Source organism: Nanorana parkeri, unplaced genomic scaffold, assembly GCF_000935625.1.
Source record: "Nanorana parkeri isolate BGI_ZX_2015 unplaced genomic scaffold, ASM93562v1 scaffold1437, whole genome shotgun sequence".
Taxonomy (NCBI): Eukaryota; Metazoa; Chordata; class Amphibia; order Anura; family Dicroglossidae; genus Nanorana; species Nanorana parkeri.
In genome coordinates this window covers 352,356-370,818 of record NW_017307705.1, presented here as the reverse complement: position 1 = coordinate 370,818, position 18,463 = coordinate 352,356, and the positions used below count along the sequence as shown (strand labels likewise).

The following is an 18,463-nucleotide window of genomic DNA, read 5'->3' as shown; positions in this document are numbered from 1 at the left end:
AATCGATTATGAAAATAATCGTTAGCTGCAGCCCTACATAGCTGCCTGTTTTCAAATAACGGGCATTTCCCGCGCGGCGCACCTGGGCAGGCGGATGTAACAGGACGTGTATACACGCCCAGTTACATCCAAGAAGGTAGTTAATAAAAACATGAACCGAGTATTTTCCACCATACTTGCTAATTCCCTGGCTGTTATGCTAATTAAGATATGTTAATGTTAAGACAATGCCTGAGAAAAGGTAAGCCAATCAGCTGTGACTTCCCTCTGGCTTTCCTGGATATCTGTTCCAAGTCAGAGTCTCAAAGCATTAAAGCCAGCGACAGGCCGGAAACGAGCATTTTAATTTTTGTTTTAGAAGTGGCCCATCGATAGTGGGTTCCCCTCATACAGGTTCCCTTTTAAAATTCCCTGAATATTCTGTATTGCCTTGGTAAAGCTTATCGGCCGCTTAGCTGGCATAATTAAATATGTCATTGTATTTTTGTTTACTAGGAACCGCTTTTTCCCTGCAAATATTGTGCTGCGGAAATGATGGTTTTCTAATTATTTTGACAGTTTTCATCACAGAAGATTGAGAATGAAAATTGCAGAACATAGCTGTAATTAAGTGATAATATTTTATACCATGCCCGACTCCGCATTTTGCTGTAGAACTGGCTGTTCTGCGGGTGCAGCGTGAATCCGCGATGAGCCTGAAGAGAAAATGTAATTTCTGGAAACATTCTTTCATTGTTCGCAGGTTCATTTGCATTTTCTGCCACTTCGAGCAGCGTGTCTTTATCAGTTTTCTGCCTTAAAGCCTGTTCTAGCAAACCGCTAGTTGAGCATGGAAAGGCGGGCGCCTAGAGGGGACGGTACATCACTTCATAGATCTTCTGGAATACGTGGGCACAAAAAGTGATGTAAGCTCCGAAATGTGGCCCTCCCACGCAGGGGGGGAATTAGAAATAACAGGGCCCCATAGCAAAATTTTGTATGGGGCCCTGTGACTTCTAGTTATGCCCCTTGCAGAGCCCACTTGAGATCCCAAGCACCCCACCTGAGGGTGACCCTGCAGAGCCCACCATAGACTCTCTATGGTGGGCTCTGCAGGATCACCCTCAGGTGGGCTGGTAACATTCCTTACCTGTCCGCCTCCTCTTCCTGCACGATCGCTGATGGGCCCCGCCTCCTTCTCCGCCACCGGGCCCCGCCTCCTCTGCTGCCGACCACGTGCCCTGCCTCCTCCTCCACTGCCGGGTCCAGCCTGCTCCACCGCCGCTACTGGCTCTCATTAACTCCGCAGCAGCTGTGAGAAGAACGCGCTGCTGCACAGATCACTGTCAGTGATCTGAACAGCAGCGCATTATTCTCACAGCCGCCAGTGAAAGCCACCAGCATAAGATGACATAGCAACCCAGGCGGCCCGCACGGCATATGGCCGTGCTCCCCTTTGCCCCGGGCCCCATAGCGGCCACCTGGGTCGCTATGTCGATTGTTACGCCACTGCTCCCACGCAAGTTCAAATCCTGGCCAGGACAATATATTTATTGAGTTTGTATGTTCTCATTATGCTTGCGTGGGCACTCTGATTCCCTTCCACATTCCAAAGACCTGCTGGAAGGTTTTTTGGCTCCTGTCTCAATGCCCATATTGGCCCTAGTATGTGGGTGCGTGTATAGATCTATGTGAGATAGGGACCCTAGGCTTGTAGGGAGCCTACGATTTGTAGGTTCCTTGAAGGCAAGGGCTCATATGAAGTTACAGTATGTAAAGTGCTGCATCAAAAAATTGTCGGTCATTCATTCAGCACCAACAAGGAGTCAAAACTCTACCTTTTGGATAACTATTTGCATAACTGAGCATCTCTGGTTTCAGAGCTACTAGTATTCTTTGGAACATGTCTGAAAGAGTACAGACACCTCCTAGGTACCCTTTTTTTCACACTTGCTAGCAGTACACCTAATAAATTCAGCACAGGTATTTATAAAGCCCAATTAAACTTTTAGTTTAAACCAGGTAAATACCTTTTCAGGTGCATCAAAACAAAAGGTATGCAAAGTCCTAACCAATTCAGGACCTAGGTAGATAGATAGATAGCGGTCCTGAATATATATACCAAAAACCAGGGGGTGGGGGGGGGCACCCCCTATGCAGGCTGCTACAAGTGATCTGGGTAGCTGTACAGCTACCCAGATCACTTGTAGCAGCCTGCATAGGTGGTGCCCCACCGCCCTGCGCCGAAGTTTTCAGGTTCCCCTCTTTTTTTGGTGGCCCCAGGACCATGGAAAATGCATTCAGGATGGAAAGCAGGAGCAAACCAGGGAAACTCTGTGATTAGTGAGGCACGGGGTGCTGTATTTGAAACGCTTGCTGCTCACCGCTCAAGTGCCGGTTTCACAATGCTATGCTCGATCTTTTGTATTTGGAGGCCAGGGAAGACATCAGGAGTCTAATCGACCCCTGATGTCTCCAAAAAGAGAACCTGTGAGTGTGCCATGATGCCTTTCTACTGTCTACTGTTTTAAGCCCATCTCGTGTGCACCTTGCTGTATAGTTGAAAAAGGTAATAATGTCACCAGCACACCATTGTTGTAAATCAATGATCCATTTTAATGGCACATTGCCATCCAATACAAGCGCTTTCGGGGCCGCAAAGGGTCCCCTTCATCAGGCTCAGAATGACTCCTTTGCGGTAAGGAGTGCAGCAAGATATTCTTTTTATTGCTGTATAGTTGGTGACAAATTGTTGAGTGCGTTTGTCATTTGTTTTGCTTGACCAAAAAGAGAACCTGTCACCTCCAAAGACTATCACATAGAGGATTGTTAGCCCCTGTGTGATGGCAATAAAGTTAGGTGGAAAAAAAAATTGTGACCGTAAAAGAAAAATAATAAAGTACAAAAACATTTAAATAACAATAAAAAAAAATAAAAACCCGCTCCAATTCCACTGCCATCTCCATGCGAATGAATGCCTAGGGCATGCACGTGTACTTAACATGACGATTGCGCCACACATGTTGAGTATCACTGTGCACGTCGGAGAGAGAGCAATAATTCTGGTGCCATAATTCACTGTTGGCGCTTAACTGATGAATGGTAAATGCTTTTCAAGTGTTGCCTGTGGACAATTCTGAGTGCCATCATTTTTTTTACATGTTTGGTATCTATTTACTCGATGTAACTGTTTGTTTTTTATATTTTACCCTCAAAAGCATTACAATGTGTTTGTGTGCACTAAAAATACATTTTAAGAGTTTGTTTGTTTTTTTTTTTTCCCCAGCCACCATCTTTTTATTCTACTGGGATTCTGCTTAAGAAAATATATACTTGTTTGGGGGGTTTAGAGTAATTTTCTATTCAGAAATCCAGATTTTAGTACGTGTGCCAAACAATTACAAAAGTGCTCTGGTACTAAGGTGGCTGAAGGTCGATTTCTTTAGACAGCAGCCACAGCTGGAGTAGAATAGCCTGTCTCCTGCCAGCATGCTGCAGAGAAGAGCCCTTGCTATCTGTAAAAGCAGTGGTCTCTCTGCAGAGGTCTGACACCCAATCTAATGATCTGGAGCTCTCCAGTGAGCAGGGAACTTGAACTTTGTAGCAGCTTGAGGGACCCCTAGCTCACACAGGGCAATGTCCACTCCTGGGTGATCATCAGATAGATCTTTTCAAACATAAAATTAACGTAAAATGTTTCTGTGTTTTTTTGTTTCCATTAGAATCATTCCTGACGTTGGTGACCTCAAGATAAAGCGGGAAAAAATCAGCAGGCAGGACTTGAACTTTATAAAAAAGGTAAGTCCTGAACCCTTTAGTCCAGTGGTTCTCAACCTGTGTAACCTTGGCACCCACATTTATCCTCGGTCATTAAGTGGCACTGCAATGGAAAGCACGGCAGTGTGGGCTGCTGTGCTGTGATGGAGCTCCACCCATATGTGCATTGCTTGTACAGCTCCCTTACGTGCCTGTAGAGGTGACGTGAGGTAGAATGTGATGTTACTCTGGTCCAGGTACCTCCTATAGGAAATGCGAGGGAGCTATAAGCAATGTATGGATGGAGCTCCCTCACGGCCATACCCCCAGCCCACCCCGCCCCAAGCTGACACTCGGTGCCGGGCAGCATATTTTAAATGGCTGCTCAGTGTGAGAACCGACAGTGCAGGGCTAGGGGAGGCTGATGAGCCTCTCACTTAGAAAAGTGGAAGGCATGCGGCGACCCACTGAACACGGGAAAAACGACCCACTTTTGGGTCATGACCCACCAGTTGAGAACCAAGGCTTTAGTCTATATCTCCCGAAAACTACTTGTTGTACTTATGAAAATGTTGCTAAAGGTCTGAAACAAACCTTCAGTTGTGTATGGACACTCCTCTCCCAAATTCAGACCCCTGGAGACCGTTTAAGGCAGCCAACTTCTGATGGGCTTCTCTTCTTATGCACTCCTTTCTGTCCAAAGGTACAGTCTTGACCTGGTCCTGATGACTTTTAGCCAATGTAAGGCAAATAAGACCCCACCATCCCTTCATTCTTTTCCAAGCATACAATGTAGCAAAACGTGTTATTAAACAAATAAAAAAAAATGTTGATGTTGCTAAATTTTGCCCGGTGATCCAGGCTTTAATGGCCTCTGGTCAACAGTTAAAAATCCATTCAACCGATGTTCTTGACTGTACTTCGTTGAAGTACAAATGTCATTAGGATGTCCTTCTAAGTCAGCTCAATGTGAAATTGGCCAGAGAGCTGAAAGCCACCGGAAGAGTCTTACATCTGTTACTCAGGAGTATCGACAAATGAATGTTATTCTGAGTTCACATCATTCAGGTCAACAGGGTTTGGAGGCTTTCCCTGTGCTATATGTACTTCTCTACTGACTGAATCCTCTCTCCTGGAGTCACCTGGCTGCAAATGCACAACTTTCTTTAAACAGTCTCTTCTATGTTATTACATAATAAAGTAAGTTTATGAAAATTGATCTTGGACAGTTCAATAATTAAAACCAAACTCAACTACGCAAATTGCTAGATTAAAAAATGTCAGTTATTTAGCTTTCCTGAATTTTTGCATGCGATGGGCTGAGAATTGAGCATTGCTAGTATGATGGCTATCACAATCCATACATTTTTTTGTATTCTTAGTTGTAGTTTTTTTTTTGTGTGTGTGTGTTTTTTTTTTTTTTAAATGGTTTATGCACTTTATAGGTTAAATGATAAATGAAACTATACATGGTAGGGATGCACCAATACTAGTATCGGTGCCAATGTCGAGTATTTGGGTGAGTACTTGTACTCGCCCAAATCCTCCAATGCCTAGCCCGATACTTGAGCTTCCGGTATCAGGAAGCCGGGCAGCGACTCGTTACACGCTGCCCAGTTTCCTGAATGACCAGCTTCCCGACCAATCAGGAAGCCGGGTGCTGTGTAATGACACGTCACATGGCTTTCTGATTGGCCAGGAAGCCGTCTTCATGCTTCCTCGTGACGAGGGAGCAGAGAGCCGGCTTCCCAGGAAATCAGGAAGCCTGGCGCAGTGTAATGATGTGGCACCTGGCTTCCTGATTTGCCGGGAAGCCAGCTCCATGCCTTCTCGTCACCTAGTGCATGGAGATAGCTTCCCTGCTGATCGGGAAGCAAAGTGGCGAGTCTTTACACGCCGTCTGGCTAATCAGGAAGCCAGGTGGCGAGTCATTACATGCTGCCTGGCTTCCTTAATAGGACTTCCGGTATCGGCGAGTAACGGGTTGAAAAAAATATTGATACTCGATACCGAGAAACCGATATCGGTGCATCCCTAATACATGGCATTATTTTTAAAAGGATCCTGAAATTACAGCATTTTTTGCACACGTGCCTACAACTTTTGCACAGTTATGTATACCAGCGGTGAGCTGATCTTTTGCTTTGCTGTCCCTCAGAGCACTTTCCATTAAAGTGTACACACCATACTGGCACATTAGAGCACGCTTTCCTCCCAAAGTGCACTCCTCTGGTGATGCAAGCTCCACTTTCCCTCTCGCCACTGTCACATCTGCTGCCATCAGCTCTCGGCCTTCTTCAGGTTCTCGTGTCTTCTGTTTATGGCCATTAGACAGCCATGGATGTCGTACCTGTCACTCATACGCACTGTTGTCCCAGCTCCTATTCACAAAATCTGTAAGTAGTGATGAGCTCGGGCGTGTTCGCAAGCACCTCGTGCCGAGCCCGCCAGGAAGCCGTCAGCGCGCAGGGCCAATCACAGGCACTGAGCCATTTTCCGATCTCTGCAGCTGCGGACCGGGAACATGTCTCAGTGCCTGTGATTGGCGCTGACGGCTTCCTGGCGGGCTCGGCACAAGGCGCTTGCGAACACGCCCAAGCTCATCACTATCTGTACGGACTGGTGTCGTCCGTGGAATATTTTCTCTAGTTCTGTCCCTGTGACCTCTGTAAAGATGCCAAGAATAGGCTTGGATTGTACACTGCACTGCCCATTGCCAGTGTACAATAAAAAAAAAATTGGGGGGGGGAATGGGAAGAGTTATATGGCAGAGGAGACGTAGATCTTCTCTTCTGCCATAAAACTCGAACCAATTTTTGCACCACGTAAGTTTCGTTCCGCTTTAATAAAACCTAGAAGGATTAGAAAAACCTTTCAGGTGACATTGAGCAGACCTTCTAAGCCAAGGCCAGTTCCCAATACCCACAGACACACTAGTTCTTCTGACAAACTCCAGAATGCAAAGTTTAGTAGTCTGGGAGGGTTAGTAGTCTGGGCCGGCAGTCATGTCAAAAATGACAGATGATTAAGGAAAATAATAGGGCCATCAATCTACCTATTAGTAGCAATAGGAAAGCACATCACAGATTTTATTTATTCATGCCTTTGAAGCCCATTATTACTCCCTTTTCTCCATATCTCATTTTTATTCCCTAAAGTCCTTTTCTCATAAAATGCCTATTTACACCGCAAATTGATTGAAGTCTGGATTTCCATTACGCTGCGTATGAGCGCCCTTTCCCCGCTATTAAATTTAAAGGCCAGCTCTCATAATCTTCCTGGTAAATGTTTTATTTTTCTCCATCAGGGAAAGATTTTGCTTTGTGCTTTGTGTTCCTCATTTTAGTTCATAACTCCAAATAAGCATGTGAATGTGACCTCTACAGACCCTGAACTGATGATTGCAGAGAAATTAAATATGTGAAAACGCCCAGTAGAATTTTAAAGCGTACCTGAACCCAAAAAACAGCAATGTCATATATTGCAGCTTTACCAGTCCAATGTCAGGAGAATTCCCCTTTTAGCTGTCACTTGAACAGGTATCTTCGTTGGAAGATTTTCCCTCCGGTGACAACTTTTTGGCATCATGACAAGAGAGAGCTTTCATGTCCCTAGCACGGACACAGACCCACTGACCATAGGAACTAGTCGGATGTTTTTGTATCCTAGAAACCTCAGAGATATGATGGCGTCTGAATTCTATAAAGATAATTTTTTTAATGCACTAAACTCAAGAGTTAAATCTTAAAAATACATCAGGTAGCTTAACTCATAACAAAAATGTATCTTATTTGTGTATCACTCGGCTGTAGATCCTCAAATCATCTCTGAATTGGTGCTGACACTGTCCTTCCTTCTGGAGGGGGGCTACTTTTATTCCCCATGGTCCCTGTGTGTGTTGTAAAGTAGTCACCGCTCCAAGCTCACTCCTGTGATGGACTACAATCTGAATAGTAAACTAAACATGAGATTGTAGTCCATCACCGGAGCGAGGGATCATGGGGAACAAAAGTAGCCCCCTCCAGAAAGGACAGTGTCGGCACTAATTCAGAGATGAGTTGAGGATTTACAGCTGAAAGGTGCACAAGGTTACAAGGTACATTTTTGTTCATAGTTAAGGTACTTGAATGCATTTTTAAAATGCAACTCCTGAGTTTAGTGTCTCTTTAACACCAGTATATTTAAAGCAGTAGTTCTCAACTTGTGTAACCTCAGGACCAACATGTGTCCTTGGTCATTAAGTCGCGACCCAAGTCGCACTGCAATTGAAAGCATGGCATTAGGGTACCGTGTACAAATTGTGCATGGGAGGTGCGTTTGGGGTACCATTCAAATGAATGGCAACGCAACACACCTCCCACACCAGAATGCACAGTAGGTGCTATTGTGTGGTACAGTGCATTAATCGCACGGTACTATGTGATAAATGCACTGTACTAGTGTGAACGAGCCCTCAACGACACACACAACTACAGACACAATCTCACACATTCACAGACATTCTCAGAAACACATTCCAAAAAATTTTAAAACATTTTTTAAGGTCCACCCAGTGTACCTTACGAAAACTGGAGTGAATCCTCAACCTGTATAGGTGTCGGGAGCCAGAATGTGATGTAATTCCGGTCCAGGCACCTCCTATATGACACGTGAGGAAGCTGTAAACAATTATTACCCAGGTCACAATGCACGTATGGATGGAGCTCCCTCGTGGCCACAGCCCCATCCCACCTCAAGCTGAAACTAGGGGCCGGGCAGCATATTTTGAATGGCTGCTTGGCGCAAGAACTGATGGTGCTGCGCTAGGGGTTAGGCTGAGGAGCCTCTCAACTAGAAAAGTGGGAGGCATGTGGCGATTCACTGAACATCGGTTTGCGACCCACTTTTGGGTCACGTCCCACCAGTTGAGAACCAAGGGTTTAAAGGGAACCTGTGGTGACAGAAGTACAGCAGCTGCTATTGCTGAACTATTTAGGTGCAGGCTTGGGGGTTGGATGATGATCCTGGATTATCTACCTATTAAGTCACTTGAACAAGAACAGGCCCAGCTGAATGTGGCAAACCACTACTAGCTATATATTGTCTATCATATATGTTTAAATGGGATCCAAAATGTAATGTGCTCTCTCCTTATTTCAATGCAAATCAATAAAAATAAAAAAAAACACAACATTAAAATGCATTAACATAACTTCTGGTTAAATTGAACCTTTTGATGGCGCAAATTCTGACCACTAAACACATTATCATCTTGCCTGATGGGATCACTGAGCATAAAACACTTTACATATGAAAGCATCACCTGTTCATTTTATCCTTAACAATCAAATAGAATATTCCTTCTTCCATATTCTATGAGACGACTATTCTGGCTATTTTAGCATACACTAAGAGTTCTTATTGTATATTCATGGTCTACATCCTTGAGGGGCTCAATGCCAAGCACCGCTTTGTGAAGGTTTTGATGGACTTGACCAGAACTCAACGTAGTGTAGTTCCAGAGCTGTGTTTACTTTGATTGTTCTGGAGTTAGTGCATGACATCAGGTGGAAAATGGCCACCACCTGGTATTTAATAATTGCAGGCATGCTTTAACTTGGTGTCATTTTTTTTTCTGTTTGTTTAGCACGGCCAGCAGCTTTATCGTCACATATATCTGGGCTGTAAGGAGGAGGACAATGTACATAAGAACTATGAGCTTCTGTATACAGCCTTGGCTCTGGTCACCATCGAACTGGCCAATGAAGAAGTTGTCATCGATCTGATCCGGGTGGCTATTGCACTACAGGTTGGTTTTAGAAGATTATTCATGGATAAAAGCTGACTTTGAATACATTTTTAGTTTCCACCATGTTATACCAAAATACAATGAGGGGAATTTGTCAAAACAGGAGCAAACAAAATCTGGAGCAGCTGTGCACGGCAACCAATCAGCTTCTCTCTTCTGTTCAGTTAAGATTTGAAAATGAAAGAGAAGCTGATTGGTCGCCATGTACAGCTGCTCCAGATTTTGTCTGCTCCAGTTTTGATAAATTCCCCTCAATGAGTTAGTATTTGTGTCAAATGTCCTTCTGCTAATATGCACCTTTCCATGAAGTACTGCTTATATCAGTAATATATGTAAGCATCATGTGCTGATCTACAAATCCATAATAAAAAAAATCAATTTTGTACTGGCATACAAATTGATACTTTGTTGAATTTGATTCATCCTTCCATGCAAAGATCTCCATCACTACAGATACCTTTGTTAAATAAAGTAATTAAATAGAAGTGAATTTGAACAGGCAGAACCCTCCGTGATTTTATTACAGCTCTGAAATGACAGCAAGAGAAATGTAAAATGTTCTGTTTGCAAAGCTGCTTGATTTAAATAGATATATTAGAAGAGCTCTGGCTTTTTATAATGGCCTAATTTGTACACGCATCAGCTAACCTCTTTCAGTACTTAGGACGTGACATGATAGGTCAGGATTCTTTGTGTTTGATATTTATCACTACTTTTTATTTTAAACTAACATAATCCATGTGGTTCCTTCTTCTGCAGGACATAGCAATCACTAACGAGGACAGCCTGCAGATGTTTAACCGATGTAGCATCATGGCGCTGGTCGCAGCTTATCTGAATTTCCTCAGTCAGATGATTGCAGTCCCTGCCTTTTGCCAGCATGTCAGTAAGGTGAGTACAATCATACTAAAAGAGAACCATGGGGTAACCTTTTTATCCCATAGTTCTCTTTAGGGTGACGGGAGGACGTATACTAACATCCTCCCGTTACCCAAAGCTCAATATACACTGAGTGGCCAGATTATTATGACCACCCCATCAGTACTTCGTTGGGCCACGAGATGACTCCACGAGATGTTGAAAGGTGATGCGAGGAATCTGACACTGCACTGTTGCCCTTCTGTTGTCTTGTACCAGTCTTGCCACTCTCCGTTCTGCCCTAACATTGACTAGTCGCTGACGGCCACAATTTGCACGTTCAGACCCAGATTTTCGGCTGACAGTCCAGTCTTTAAACACTTTAACAACAGCTGCTCTTGAACATTTAACGAATTCTGCTGTTTTGCTGATACTCGCTCCATGGCTCCGAGCGCCAACAATCACCCCACGTTCAAAGGCTGTTAAATCGCGTTGTTTCCCCGTATCTTCAGAAAAAAAAATCACTTCTACTGTCGTGGTAAACAACCTGCTTCCCTATTTATAATGGTCTGGCCCTCTAGCAACTTCAGCGTGAAATTACGCTGCATACACTGAATACCATGCAGAGAAGCTGAAATGTATTTCTGGTAGTTAGATTGCTTCATAGCACCAGTCCAAACTCCTCTTTCCTGGCATTTAGCTGCAGTGAAAACAGTTGCTTTCAGCGTGTAAGCATGGAGTAAGAAAAAAAACTGGAACTGGCCCTGATACTGTTTTTTTTTTGGTACTCGCCAATACCAAGTCCTGGTGCCGTGTGCCCAGATGGGCTAGGAAGCTGGCTTCACAGGTACTTGCCCAAATACTCGGTATTATACACTAGTATTGGTGCATCCCTATATAATACCTACTGAGGCTCTGACATTTGACAGATAACTAGATAAAAGGATCAGTTTGAAAGTGAACACGGGTACTCGTAGGTACTACAACATCCCTATAAGTTACCCTTTTGTTTCCTTAGAAATGTTTTAGGACAAGTTAAGCTTAATTAGTCAATAACGTAGTATAACTTTCTTGTGGTCATTTAGGGCCACAGGAAATCTTTAACCTTGGGGTTATTCTGCCTCCTAAAGCAGGAACGGACACTGGCAAACAAAAAAAAAACAAAAAACTGTAGACCAGCCCAGGATAATGCAGTTTGCTACAAAACGGAGGCATGCTGGAAGTAAACAAAGCAGTACAGAGAGCATGATCATTAACACAGAAAGGTAGGACCCGTGTCTCTCAATTGACTCAGGGGGAAAAAAATTCTGGAGAGTAAAAAAACGTATTTTCTTTCTCGTGCTTAGAGCGGCACAGACAATATTTTAAATGAGGAACCCAGTGCTTGAAGGTCACTTCAAGGCTATCCTTGCAATGTCTCCTCTAGTGGAGTCTAGTGGTGTTGCACTTAAAGCCAGGCTGAGGATGGTCATGCCTAATAGCTACAAATTAAAGGGGAAACCTTCAGCAGTGGGGTACAGAAAAGTCTTGCAAAATGCTAGCAAAATCATAGGTTAGTTTTTACAGCAGCAGAGCTGAAGAAAAGATGTCCATCCTTCTAGGACACTTGACAAAAAAAAGAAACTCCTTAATAGAAGGGCCATCCTAGGCTGGCCTACAGTTTGTTTGCCAGTGTACAATTGTCCTATAGGTGGTAGTATAACCCGAAGGTTAAGGACTTGCTGTGTTCCTCAGCGGACAAAAAGGAGTAAAGGTCTTTGTAATGTATTTAGTAAGAATAATTTCAAATGATTGCATGTTATAAATTATTTCCCCACATTTATTTCCTATTTAGGTTATAGAGACCAGACAGATGGACGCACCTTATTTTTTGCCAGAAGTCATTTTTAGAGATAAATGCAGGTAATATGAATAATTTTGCAAAAGGGATAATGCTTAAAGTGTGGATTTTAGTAGTGACTTACATGCTGAGTGACCTGTAGTGACTTAAATCCTGAGTAAACCACCAGCTGCACTTTAAAGAAGGTGCCTAATTTCAACCTCCCATTGTCGAGAGCACTGCAGGATCCTTTACATCTAGTCTAGCGCTTAGAATGTCGAAATCTGGCCAGACCTCTGCCGCTACTATTGGTCAGCAAGGTCGCCCCACAGCGGCGAGTAGCAAGGCGTGGTGGGAGCTCCGGAGAGTTCGAGCCTCCAATCTCGGTTAGGCATCTAATTAGGTTTCAAAGATCTTCCTATAATGCTTACTATAAAATCCAAGTGGTGGTTTACGAGGATTAAAATGATGTTATTTTGAAAATCAGGTTCTTTAAATTTATGGTATGTGTATGGAATGTTGCCATATTATGCATTTATTATTATAATATATTGTTATTATTATATATTTTGGAATATCCCATTTTCTTTCTTGTATATAATGTACAATGGCTTGCGCTGGTTGTTTTTATTTGAATGCCTATAGACATCTTAAAAACACTGGAGGAGAGAGTAATTATATTCCAACATGAAGGGCTGACAACGCTAGTTGGGATTTCACTGCAGGCCCAGACAGGAAGTTAGAAGCACACTAGGAGATGTTAGACACACTTCTAGGAGATCATTCTGTAGTTTTGTACTTGCAGCATTTTATTGTATGCATATAGTGCAATGAATATTTTTGGTTTTTTTTGCCCTGAAATGCACTTTAATTGTACTCTTTACATGCTGGGCTTTTATAAAAAAAAGATTTTGTATCTCGATACAATGTTGCTGTAACAATTAAGCATAGAAAGTACTTGACATTCTCAGAAATAGTGAATGTCAAGCCTTAAGTTACATAAAAAAAGAGCTTTCCTCAACCAATTTCTGGCGCATTCTATTATAATTTTACCATTAAGTTCTTTAGGAAAGTGTGTTCCGAGAGGAAGTGAGGATTCCTGGTAGAACAATCTATACCTGAGAGTATGTGAATTCCCAATCAATCGTATTAGTGTGAGGATGTTTAGCTGTGTGCTGAGAAGAAATCCTATCATCAGCTCTCTATCTTTACTGCTATTCTTTTTGTGAAGAGACTCTCAAGCGTTCCACAAAACAGAGAACTTGTATATCTTGTACTTTGCAGTTCATAATATGGAGATCTTTGTTGGAAATGTATAGAACAGCCGTTTCCTAGTTTGATTTTCTTAGTTGCAATGATGGAACATTAGTATCAAGGGCTGGGAAATTATCTCAGCGCCACTTTTCAAACTGAACAGAAAAACTTAAACAATGTAATGCAATTGGACTTTTAAGGTGCCACTGAAATGATTAAACAAAAATATGAGGGGGCTTGGCTTGGATGCCATTGGAGTAGGACACGCTTTGGGGAGCTCCCGCTCAGAGATTATCCAATAGCTATTCATGCTGTTACTTATATCTGCACTTTTGTGGCCGTGCAACCTTTCAAACTAACCCACTCCATGGCATGGCACCTCACGAAGGACGCCAAGCACTCCTTCCCCACTGGATAAATTCCACCGCGAGGAGACTTCTGATCCGGGGCCTGTTGTGGACTCTGCAGCCTTGTTGCAGCTACCTGAGGTGCCACCAGCTGTCATGCACACTGACGTTCCTAAAATACTTACCGCCATTGAGTCCTGCCAGGCCAGTCTGACCACCAAGATCGAGAAGTGAAGGTCGATGTCTCTTTCCTGCGGCAGGATATGCAGGCTTTTCACTCCCGCGTGTCCGAGACCAAGTCTCATATTAGCCATGTGGAAGACAAGTTGCCTCCTTTGACTTCGGAGATGCGTCAACTTCGCAATACAGTGTCTGCTCTCCAATGACTGACTGACTACCTGGAGAACCGTCTCTGAACATCCAACATTCGGGGGGCAGATTTCCCAGGGAGGCGATGCACCCTGAAACTTTCTTGGAAAACCTTTTGAATTAATTGTTTGGGTGTTCTATTTTTTCAGAGTCTTTTGTTGTGAAGCAGGCACCTCCCGGTTTGTTATTGCCAAGTTAATCAACTATCGCGACTGGGATGCTGTGCCCCCTTAAATATGAGCCTGTCACTATATATCATTCTATCCGGATTTCTCCATGGGGGTGCAATTTCAATGTACCTTATTCACCACTGCTAAGGTGAAGCTCAAAGATCTCACTATTCCCTATGCTATGGTCTATCATGCTAAACTCCGTGTGGAAGTTAAGGAAAAGGCAATTTCCTTCCAGTTCCCTGACGAGGTGCATCGTTTTATCGAATCCCGAGCAGTTACTGTACCGTAAGGTCATAGTAGTAGTTCCCTTTTGAACTTCTGGTTCTGTTGTACCTTCTTTGGCCTACTTACTTTCATTGATTCCTGCTTCTGTCCCTGGATGTGATTTTGAAACTGGATCCTGTTGGACACTATATTTTCCTACATGGTACAATTGACCACCGATCCATCACGATTTTGGTGTTTTACATCCCGCCTCTCTACTCAGCAGAGACCATACGTGCAGATGCCTCTTTTATGCTAAAACATCCACATTCTCCTACACTGTGGTTTGGTGATTTCAGTGGTGTGTGTGTGACCCTTCTCTTGACAGGTACTCTGTCCAGACCCAGGCTCCAATGGGTACTTCCTCTGTTACCACATTCGTTAAACTTCTGTCGACGTGTGGAGTTGCTTGCACCCTGGGGATAGGCAATATTCCTGTTTCTTCCCCCCACGCACCCACCCCACGCGCCCAATTCCAGAATTGACCTGGCCTTGGCCTGACCTAGCCTCCTTCCTTTAGTGACCACCCCAGTATTTTTTCCTTTTCGGCTTCTGACCATAGTCCTCTCTTACTTTCTATAGACTGGGGCCAATTACCTCCCTTCATATTCTGGAAATTTAATTTTCTTTTGGTTTTCCCTAATTTTTGAGGATTTGGATCTGTCCCCTCAATGGTCGGGTTTTGTGATGTCATTGCTAACGTGGTGGATGTTTTAAAAGTCTGAGAAACCTTTAATGGTTTCTTCAGGGGCATTCTCTTTTGTAGAGTTTCTTAAGAGGCACTCTTGCAATATGTTTTGTGATTTGGCATCTACTGTAAGTCGGCTTATAATTCTGATCCCTCTGCCTCTAATAGGGCACGTTGATAGGAGTTCCTTAGACAGCATGAGTTACTATATGAGGAACGCACCCGCAGTAAACGTTTTCTTTTTTTCTCTCTAAACAGTTTTTGATTGGGGGGGAAAACCGATCCAGCACCATGTTGGCTTATTCGACTAAACTGCAGTCCTCCCCGCCCACAATCCCTGCTGTATGTTGTCCCGATGGTTCCTTGGGCCCTGCCCGTGCAGATATCAATAAAACTTTTGCTCACTACTACCGTAGGCTTTACTTTTTGGAGTCAATGGCCTTACAGTCTGATACTGAGGTTTCTCAATTAGATACCCCCACCCAATGTTTCACTTCTAAGCACCATGACTTTACCCCTCGAGGAGATTATGAACTCCATTTGTTTATGAAGAAATAATGTCACCAGCACACCATAAAAGTGATTTTAGCAAAAGTCTATTTGATGACACAATGCAAGCGCTTTCGAGGCCTCACGGGGTCCCCTTCATCAGGCTCAGAATGATGATGGGGACCCCTTGAGGGCCCGAAAGCGCTTGCATTGAATGGCAATGTGTCATCAAATAGACTATTGCTAAAATCACTTTTATGGTGTGCTGGTGAGATTATTTCTTCATTTGTGTTTATTCACGGTGCTGTCCGTGGTCACTACAAGCACCCACCCGTCTGCAGGGGCCTCTTGGATGTTCCGGTAAGGAGTGCAGCAAGACCTCTGGTTCTTAACTCCATTTGTTTATGTCCTTCTTGGAAGGTTCCTGGTCTGGATGTATTTCTTCTAGAGTTCTATAAGAAATATGTTGATGTCTTTGCTCCTAGATTGCTAAAGGTGTTCAGTGATTCCTTTTGAGTTAGGTACTTTTCCTTGGTCTGTGTGAAGCACTGATTGTTCTGATCCCCAAAACGGGTAAAAACCTACAAGTGTGTTTTTTGCGCCTTACTACTGTTAAGATTTTAGCTAAGGTCCTCGAGTGCCTAGGTTCAATGATCACACCTGTGTTATACGTGCATTATTTTGTATTATATATTGCTTTTGCTCAATAAAGGGGGAAAACATTTCGGAAACCAGGGTAACTATGCAGGGGCACAGTTGGAAGACAGGGACGGACTGTTGTTACCCCATAGCAGAAAGTGCCTGAACAGGGACATTCATTGGAAGATCACCAGATATTATTCTAATGAAACCTGTGGCTTCCTAGATGTGGGTGGCTGTTTAAAATACAAGCAGTTTTCTTTTAAACAGCCAGCGATGGCTGTTTATATACTAGTGTTCCCTTGTATGTTGTGCCAGTTCACGTGCCCTCCCCTCCGCCGCTGCCTATCCCGGGCTCCGCTGTGCCCCGTGCTGGGGCCCAAGACTGGCACAGCAACTCTGTGAACAAAGATCGGAGCGAGCTCAGCACACAATCTCCCGCTGATCTCCCTCCGGTCTCTGAATGCAGGAGTGATGTTTATTACATCACTTTCGCATTCGGCTTTCATTCTCCGGCTTCTGTAGCTGGAGAGAAGCTGGCGAAGCAGATCTATGCTTCATCAGCTTCTTTGGGGGTCCCTAGGTGACATTAGGGATCTGAAATGCCCCTGATGTATCTATAAAGAGGACCTGTTGCATCTTATTTGCTATCACATAAGGGGATAAGAAGCCCCCTATGTGATAGCAAAGTTAAGTGTTATTTTACATTTCTTTTTATACATGACTTTTTTGTTATTTAAAATAATATTTAAAAATTCAAGTCCCCCACATGCACACACAAACATGCGCCTACGTGCAAAACTGAGGATTGTGCCCATTGCACTGCACATGTTACATATTAACGTGAACGTCGGAGTGTGAGCAATAATTCTAGGGCCATCTATGACTGTTAACTCTAAATTGATGAGTGGTAAAGGCTTTTACAGCGTCATCCATGGCCATTTTGGGTATGGTAGTCTGTGCACGCCCACGAAATCGCAATAATTAAGGCTCGACATGTTTGGTGTCTATTTACCTGACGTCAAGCAAAACAAATGGCAAACACACTCATCAATTTGTTACCAGCTTTACAGCAAGGTGCACATGGAAGGGCTACTGTTTAAAGCCCTTCTATGTGCACCTTGCTGTAAAGCTGGTAACAAATTGATGAGTACGTTTGCCATTTGTTTTGCTCGACTGATTTGGTGCAGTGACGCATGGGGGGGTCTCAGCTGCTGTTGTGATGTGCGGGGGTCCTTTGTGCATCCCTGTGCCTTTTTAAGGGAGGTTGGGCTTCCTCCTGACAAACCTGCACCCAATTTTATCTTTTGCCACATGTACTCCAAGATGGAGACTCTCATAGTTTAGAGTTAGGACAGCACTAAAAGAGGTGCCTTGGCACGGCTGTGCGGCTTTCACATTTTCTGCAGAAGACGTGTATCTAAACCTCTGTTTTTAACCTTAGCGGTGAGACAGGTTTTTTTGCATGCTGGCTGGCAAGTGTGCTGGGAAGCTTTTTGTTACTATTTACCCGTCTTTTATACTTTACCAAAAAAGTGTCTAATAAATGTTTTATTACGTATGATTATGTAATTAAATACCTCCAAAAGAAAGCTCCAGCTGTCCTCACTAAAAGATATAAAATTCATTTTGTTACAGCGTTGCATGATGGAATAAATGTCAAAGTACTGCAGCGCTGAATAATGAAAAATGGCCTGAACAGGAAAGGGGGTTTAACACCCCGGGCTTCAAGGGGTTAATATTTAAAGCTTATAAGTAGAGCTGCAACAGTTAATCGATTTAGTTGATTAAAATCGACGGCAACATTTTCAATGGTCGATTCGTCGGCTATCCATTGCTTAGCCTGTTCAGGGCTCCACACGCGGCCTGAGTCACACGCTGCTCCCAACGTGCCCACCACACAGGCCGCAGCCGCCGCATAAGCCACGCCCACCGCACAGACTGAAGCCGCGCACGCCGCTTGTCTCCTCCTCGCCGTGAGCTCCCTCAGCCGCCGCATAAGCCACGCCCACCGCACAGGCTGAAGCCGCGCACGCCGCT

The 18,463-nt window shown here is 43.8% G+C and overlaps 1 protein-coding gene across 3 annotated transcripts in view; it reads left to right on the top strand.

Annotated features, from left to right (window-relative positions):
- Positions 1-18,463, top strand: part of EFR3A (EFR3 homolog A) — a 77,240-nt gene that overhangs the window by 39,182 nt on the left and 19,595 nt on the right. For all 3 annotated transcript variants that reach the window (XM_018569978.1, XM_018569979.1, XM_018569980.1), the window contains exons 13-16: positions 3,702-3,777; positions 9,362-9,523; positions 10,283-10,414; positions 12,216-12,283. In XM_018569978.1, the coding sequence (XP_018425480.1) occupies positions 3,702-3,777; positions 9,362-9,523; positions 10,283-10,414; positions 12,216-12,283 (438 nt within the window). The remainder of the gene's footprint in view (positions 1-3,701; positions 3,778-9,361; positions 9,524-10,282; positions 10,415-12,215; positions 12,284-18,463) is intronic.